Source organism: Elephantulus edwardii, unplaced genomic scaffold, assembly GCF_000299155.1.
Source record: "Elephantulus edwardii isolate Elephantulus edwardi_28Jun2011 unplaced genomic scaffold, EleEdw1.0 scaffold00064, whole genome shotgun sequence".
In the NCBI taxonomy this organism is placed as follows: domain Eukaryota; kingdom Metazoa; phylum Chordata; class Mammalia; order Macroscelidea; family Macroscelididae; genus Elephantulus; species Elephantulus edwardii.
The window spans coordinates 6,090,656-6,098,375 of NW_006399814.1; the positions used below are offsets into that span (position 1 = coordinate 6,090,656).

Genomic DNA, 7,720 nt, shown 5'->3' on the forward strand with positions numbered 1-7,720 from the left:
GTGTATTCACACCCCACTGGCTCACTCAGAACACCCCTGGGGAAGCGTGGGGCGTTACTAATACTGTTACCACCATTTCATTAAATCCTGATCCTCAAGCAGCATCTTTTCATCATTCAGGGAAGACAACCACGTCACACGCACGTACAAAACACAGTGTCTTCTCAAGAAAGGCACTCAGAGTGAGTCTGAGCTGTGAGCCAAGCAAGACACCCTTTCCAGGCAACACCCCTCGGTCCTGAGAGCACTTCTGACGCCCAGAGGGTTACTGTGGGCCGTCGAGTCTGAACCGACCCATCGCTGGCCGGCGACTGGTTTTCAGAGGCAGTAAATCACCTGGGAGGAGAACGTCTATCCTTCTCCTGATGAGGAGCTAGTGGAATTGAACCGTGTGCCTTATATTAGAAAGCAGCTTCTTATCATGAGGCCACCAGGCCTTCGTGCTGCCAGAGTTTGTAAGTCAAAACCCAAATTTCCGAAGTCTTGGATCTGGCACTCGGAGCTTGGCAGTCTCTGGCGTGGAGCTGGATAGCTGTCCCAGCCACACTGCCTGATCCTGTGAGATGAGCAGTGCAAACACCAGGAGGTGCTGCATATCTCCACCATCTAGTCATTTCCAAGTGAACACAGTCCCAATCCCACGGGCAGATGACAAGTTCACTCCAAGTACAAGGGGGCCTGGGGCAGGCAGGGAAGTGAGCACGAGCTGCTGAGCTCACGGCCAAGGCTGCACACTTCCCACCACGAAGACTGCATGCAACTGCCGGGTGCTCTCACACGTTGCTGCCGGGTCTCAAATCGTAGAGCCCCCCAGGACAGCAGCGCAAAGGCTGCCCAGCCCTGAGCCTCCGCACAGTCTCTGCCAGGATCCCAGCCACGGTGCCCGGTCACCCCACGGAGGTCTTCCTCCTTGCTGCCACGCTAGATTTACCAGGCTTGATGCCTTTCTGCAGACGCTGGGAATGGGGTGGGCTCAAAGAAAAAAGCAAGCCCCAATTATCTGAAAAGGTTACCCAACTCTCCTCCCTTTTCCTGCTACATATCCACGTGGTGCTGCACTTTCCTCACGTCCAAACAAAACAACATATTGCCGCCGCCGGAGTGCAGGAGCCGACTGGGAAATGCAGCTGTCTTCCGGGACTGGGGAGATGTGCACCAGCGTAAAGTATTAAAAAGAGATTTATACAAAAAGGGCCTTTCTTTACACTAAATACTGTTTGGGGAAAATGACAATTTTTCATAAAAATATGTTATCCATGATGACTTCTAAGGAGTTCATCACTGTTATTTAAAAACAAATGTCTGAAGGGAGCTCTGGTGGCCAAGAGGCAAGAAGCTGTGCTGCAACCCTAAAGGCGCACGGTTCAAATTCACCAGATGCTCCATGGGGAAGGAGGGGCCAAGTTTGGTGAAGAGCCTCCATCAGTGAACGGAGGAGAACCCCGTGGTACAGTGAATGCTGGGCTGGGCTGACCTAAGGCAAAGGCAGCAGAGACCCCAGCCCTGGATCGTGGGTGCCGACACCCCACGCCCTCCTCGCATGAGAGGGGTCTGGAAGCAGCTACAGTCACAGCAGGAAGACGGATGAGTGTTCCGGCGGCAGCGCTCTGTAAACACAGGCCCCAGAAGGCCTGACACCTCACACGTGGCAGCCCTGCCAATAAAGCACTTCATCGGAAAGCAGATCTCGGGTGAAAAATGAAACGCCGCCATCGATTTCACTGTACAGCCGATTTTATTTACAAATAGAAGCCAGATAATCTTGTATTTAAATGGCAGGAGCTCCATCACTCACGATCAAACAAGTGACATCTGAAATTTATAAACTTCCACGTTATGATTCAATCTCTTCTGTAAGGTGGAGGGAGCTTTCACGATCATAGCACACCCACAAAGCGGCGGACAGACCCGGGAGGGCGGCACGTGTCCTCCGGGGGCCTCCTTCCCCAGGACCGTCCAGGCACAGGAAGGCCCGGCGGTCCCTCCTCTCTGTGGACACCTCCCTCAGCCATCATGGCACAGACCCTCCCCAGCTGCTTTCACAGGAATGAAGTCAGGAGGCTCACCCCGAAGCCGGCCGTCCAGGCGCAGGAAGGCGGCCCCTCCTCACTGTGGGCACCTCCCTTGGCTATCAGAGCCTAGACACACACAGCCCCAGCTGCTCCGACAGGAATGAGGTGGGCAGGAGGCTCACCCCAAAGCCGGCTGTCCAGGTGCAGGAAGGCGGTCCCTCCCTCAGCTCCCACGGCACAAACCCCACCTGCTCCCCCCACAGAGCCACTTCAGCCCGTTCCGAGGAGACCTGGGCTCTGCGTCTTTGGACCACGATTTAGAGGTGCCTCCCGTGGGCGCTCTACCACGCAGTGACCCCTCTGTTTGGTGACATCCAGCACCACTATGACGGCAGGCTCTGGAAAGCCCAGTGTGGCCGGACACGGGGACGGCACACAATCAAGCGCACTGCCCCACTATCGCCAGGCGACCGGGGTGGCCCCGCTCACGGGTACCCGCCCGCCCTCATGTCAGGACCCCTCCTCACACTCGGCCCCTGCACCCGAGGCATCTGGGGGGTGTGGCCCCAGAAAACGTCCACCAACCAAAACCCTGTGGGGCCTCAAACAACTCCTGCTGAATGAGGAGTCGGACTCAGAGGGACGTGTGTCCACAAGGCCACTCAGACAATGGGCCCAGGGTCAGCACAGGTGCAGGGCACAGAGCAGCCCAGGCCCCACGGCTGCAGCAATACTTACAGCACATTCACACCCTGGGGGCCTCTCCTCTGTGAGGGCAGCAGCAGCACCCCCAAATGTCCATGTCCACCCCGGTGTCCTTCCCTCTGTGTAGGCAGAATTAGCACCTGCACGCCCCGCCCTCACCCCTCAACTCTGCAGGCCTGGCTTCATGGACACCCTGAGAGAGGCCGTTGCCCTAGATACAGCTGGAAACAAGGAGTGGCCAGTGGCCAGGAGTGGATGCTGGAGCCCAGGAGCAGGGGACACTAACAACAGCGCCTCGGCCAGGGTCCCTGCCCAGAGCCTGCCCTCCGCACCTCGGTGGGCACACATACCATCACCCAAAAGGCCCCCTCCTGCCTGCAGCCTAGAGCTCCTCCAGCTGTGGAGAGGAGGCCCTGAGGCTGGCAAGGTGGGGCAGCGATGCCATGCGCGCCAGCAGCTGCTCTCCGGACCCTCTGGACAGGGTCCCTCTCTGCCTGGCCTCGCCTGCATGTTGTCCAGTGTCCCCCTTCCTCCCCCAAGGTCTCTGGACAGGAGCCCTCCTGAGCACAGCCTTGCCTGAATGCTGTCCAGTGACCCCTATGCCCCAAGGTCTCTGGGTAGAGCCCCTGCCACACTTGGCCCCACCTGCATGCTGTCCAGTGCCCCCCCCACCCCCCCAAGGTCTCTGGACAGCGTCCCTCTGTGCCTGGCCTCACCTGGATGCTGACCAGTGCCCCCCCTACCCCTGCGGTTTCTGGACAGGACCCCTCCAACGCTCAGCCTCACCTGGATACCGTCCAGCAGCCGGCTCATGCACCAGTAGGTGTCCGCCTCGATGTTACGCAGCACGTCCACAGGCACGCGGGAGACATCCACACTGTCCACGTCCTCTTCATCTGCAAAGCAGGGGAGGAGTCAGCGGGAGGCCAGTCACCCCAGGTCAGCACAGTGGGCGAGAGAGGCCCAACCTCACAGACAGGCCTGGCCCTCCTGCAGCCCCATGTCCTCCTCAGCTTCAGCACCCAATTAGTTGTGGGTGATTAATATGCTGAATCCTCTCCAATTAATTAGCATAATTAATAGACAGTCAATTATTGCTTCTCAGGCATTTCCCATCTGAAGGAGAGCACCTAGAGCACATTATTCACCCAGGCAGAGGCTGCTGTGCTGCCGGGATGTGTGTGCAACTCCCTCAACCGCACGCCGTCCTCAGCCAACACGCCCTTCCCACGGCTTTCACCTCAGTCAGACGTCACCTCTATGAAAGTCTCCATTATTATTATTACCTTCTCTGATCAGTTCCTTCAAAAACCACAAGGACTTGGTAGCATAGTGGTTAAAACACTTGGCTGCTAATCCCAGGGTTGGTGGTTCAAGCCCCCCCAGCGGCCCTGAGGGACAGCTATGAGGCAATCTACTCCTGTGAAGTTGACAGCCTCAGGGACCACGCGCGGCAGTTCTGCTCTGGCCCACAGGGCTGCAAGGAGCTCGGGGTCGCTGGACGGGGGTTGACAACAGTGCGTGCCTGACAAGGAGACCACCAGCGACCAGAACAGGTGGACCGTCCTAAGTCCAGCCGGTTCCAACCCTGCCACGCCGGGGCCTCCTGTAATTCCTCCCGAAACCTGCTCCGAGGGGAGACCGCTGAAACCACACAGCCGGCACCCCCTGCTCCCACCGAGGCAGAAGCACAGATACACAGAACAAACAGGCAGCGGCTGCAGAGTCAAGGCCTCCGACAGGACAGGACACCTCCCAGGAACTCAGTGTCAGAGGCTTCCTGCAAAACAGAGCCTGACCGTAAAGTCCCATCAGGTGTCCAAGCAAATGAGGTGCAGGGAGAGCCATCCTGACGACAACACGCAGCACCCCCACCTGCTGCTTCTTGTGGGGAGCAGGGGCCTGCAGTCGGTCCTGCAGAAACAGATCTGGTCCTGCCCTGTCCCGCACCACCCTGTGCCTCACGGTCCTATCCTGTTCTGTACCGTCCTGTCCTGTCCCCACACTATCCTGTCCTGTCCCACCCCACCCTGTCCTTCACTGTCCCTGCCATTTCTGCCACACAAGCCCAGGAAGGCAGTCACCACATGACTCCATCTCACTGAGGGTCTTCCTCTCTTTCACTGACCCTCACCGTTCCCTGCATCCAACACTCTTTAAAGGACACTAAGCACCTTTTGCAAAGTGGTCACCCCAGGATGCTCTAGGATGTGGCCCCTGGCAAGCTGAGGGGGACAGTGCTCTACTCTGCTCCACAAAGGAGGCTTGCTGCTTCGGTCAGACCCCCAACACTGCCCTCAGTGGCTTGTCTGCCCAGAGCCACCAACACTGCCCTCAGGGACCAGTCTACACAGACTCACCAACACTGCCCTCAGGGACCCGTCTACACAGACTCACCAACACTGCCCTCGGGGACCTGTCTCCACCTCAGACACTGGGATCACCACCACCAGGAGGGACTCTGCACAGAGTCCCACCGTCATCATCCTCGGAGACCCATCTGACCTCAGGTAGAAGGTCAATCCTGAACTCTCCTGCCTCCTGGAGACCTGACCGAGCAGATCAGCTTCACCTGAAAGAGCTGACGGCTCCAGTCCTACAGCAGCTGTCACTGTTTGATGCCATCCAGGTGACGCCTCACAGACCACACGAACAGTCCACTGAAACCCTGCCCCACCCTGCAGCCTCCCGCTGTCTACACCACGCTCATGTCCACGCCAGCTCTGGCCTCATCAGTCTCCAAAGCCGGCCATCTGCCACTGCATTACCGCCAGGGCACGGAATGATGTGTACAAATCAGGGATGGATGAGGTTGTCTGGCGGTCACCACATTACTGAGAGAGTCTGACAACACTCCTTTTACAAACTTGTGATGAGTCCAGCATTAGAAACGCCGAGGTGGGCACCCAACAAGCTCCTCCCAGGCTCACCCGTCCTCTCCCAGGATGCGCTCTCTGGGACGTGGTGAACTTGGAACCCTTCCCTGTAACTGCTGGCAGGAACCTAAAGTCATGCAGCTGCTGTAGGAATCGCTCTCCAGAAGGTGAAGCCCAGAATGACCTGTGACCCTGCAATGTCACTCCTCTTGATGCTGTTCAAGAGAACTGACAGTGGTCACTGTGAAACAACCAGGACCTCCCAGAACTGGGCTCACCGTTCACTACCCGAGAGCTCTGGGAAGGGCTGACACAGGGCAAGTCTCTCCTGTCAAGGCCCGGAGAGCACTCGGGAAAGGTGAGCAGGGCCGGCCTCTCTTATCTCAGTTGCCTCTCTACCTCCCTAAGGATTCCCCACACCACTGGCAGGACCAGGCCCGGTGCCACCTGTCGCACACCTCCTACACGTGCACACCCACCAGCAAGGACAGTGTCGGAAAAGGACATGGTACCGTTGTTATGACGACATTAATCACCGCACGGCACAGACCCTGCAGTAAACCTCTCCACATAATTAGTAGCTTACCTGGTAATCAAAAATGTTCAGTTCCTTACAGGCAGGCTGGAACTGCTCTGGGTGTTTCATCTTTCCCTCTTCCCAGCTTGGGAGCGTTAAACGTGAAGCTCTCGGAGCTCTGGTGGCCTAGTGGTAAGAAGGTGTGCTGCAATCTCAGAGGCATGAAGTTCAAGGCCACTAGCCAAGGAAGGATGGGCAATCTCCTTCCTTTAAGAGGTGATTAACTTCCTCTGAAAACCCACCAGAAGGTTAGCTATGGTTCGGTGTCAACTCTTTGGTACACAACAACAACAACAATGCAGATAAATAAAGTTATCTAAAAAAACCAAAAAAACTTGAAGCCCTCACACTCTGTGGCGGAGACTTGAGCGCTTAATACACAAATTCTGGTTCCAACTAGAGAAAAAGTTCCTGCTTGGGTAAGAAGGACATCACAGCTCATCCCAAAACTTCACAAAAGTTCTTGGGTTCAGCAAAAGATGCAGGCTAGGCCTAGGCTGTAAGGTCACTCACAGAACCATCATCACCGTGCCCGCATGTGTCGTGGACTGAGCGCATCGGGCCTTAGCCTGTCGCCCACACACAAAGCTGCTGTCCAGCGTGTGGGCATTCAGGAGCTCACCACTACCAAGCACAGTGGTGGGTACTCACCACGGGGCAGACACCATGGTGCCATGGACCACAGGCAAGCTTCAGCCTCAGACCGAGATCAGCAGTCTCAGTCCTCAACCGCATAACTCTGCTCCCCTGACCCCCTAAGAGACCCCCAACCAGGAGTCTCCCACCTCCTGCAACCCCAGCACCAGTGGGCAAACACATTGAGTGGGAGAAGGATATCATTTGTGGGGCAGTTTGTCTATTCTCTGTATAAGAAAAAGGAGGGTAACATCTCTCTTACAGGGCATGGGATGGATGTGAACCACTGACCTTGTGCTTAGTGGCCCCAAATATAACACGCTTGCCAGGGCTCCTTTTGCTCAAGAAAAAAAAGGTACAAAAGTCCAGGTGGAAGGCCCCTGGGAAGAGCCGTGGGCCCCGAGGCCAGAAGGAAGGGAGCGCTCTGCAGCTCAGCCTTTGACTATCAACAACAGAATCAGGGTGGGGGCGGGGGCACACTGATCTCTGACACAGCTGAGTCTGACGAGGTGCTTGATTTTCTAAACACTGCTAGGAGGAAGAGTTTTTGTTCACAGAATCACTTTTAGTGCAAGATGAATTTATTCTATAAATAATCAGAGCGATTCTTCACGAGGAGCTCCAGTGGCACCATCGGCTAAGGCACGGTACTTACACAGTAAGTATTTCTTTAGGAGCAAGACACTGGACACTGGAAGGCTAGAAACGGAACAAAATCTACATGTCGGGAGTCCGAGCAAGAGAACACTCTGGTCGATGCACACAGTGACTCTGCTGCTTTCATTTTTAAGAGGGAGAGGCTGGTACACTAGCCTCGCTGTGAAGTGGGAACCCGCCCAGTGAGAGTCAGTCCAGTGGAGAGTGAGCTGGGTGAGAGTCCAGTGAGATAAGCCATGTGGGAGTGAGCCCAGTGA

At 56.3% G+C, this 7,720-nt stretch overlaps 1 protein-coding gene across 1 annotated transcript in view; it reads right to left on the bottom strand.

The window, feature by feature from the left end:
• The window catches only part of TBC1D22A (TBC1 domain family, member 22A), a 265,500-nt gene that overhangs the window by 111,718 nt on the left and 146,062 nt on the right, over positions 1-7,720 (bottom strand). The window contains exon 9 of the mRNA XM_006888120.1: positions 3,504-3,613. Coding sequence (XP_006888182.1) covers positions 3,504-3,613 — 110 coding nt within the window. The remainder of the gene's footprint in view (positions 1-3,503; positions 3,614-7,720) is intronic.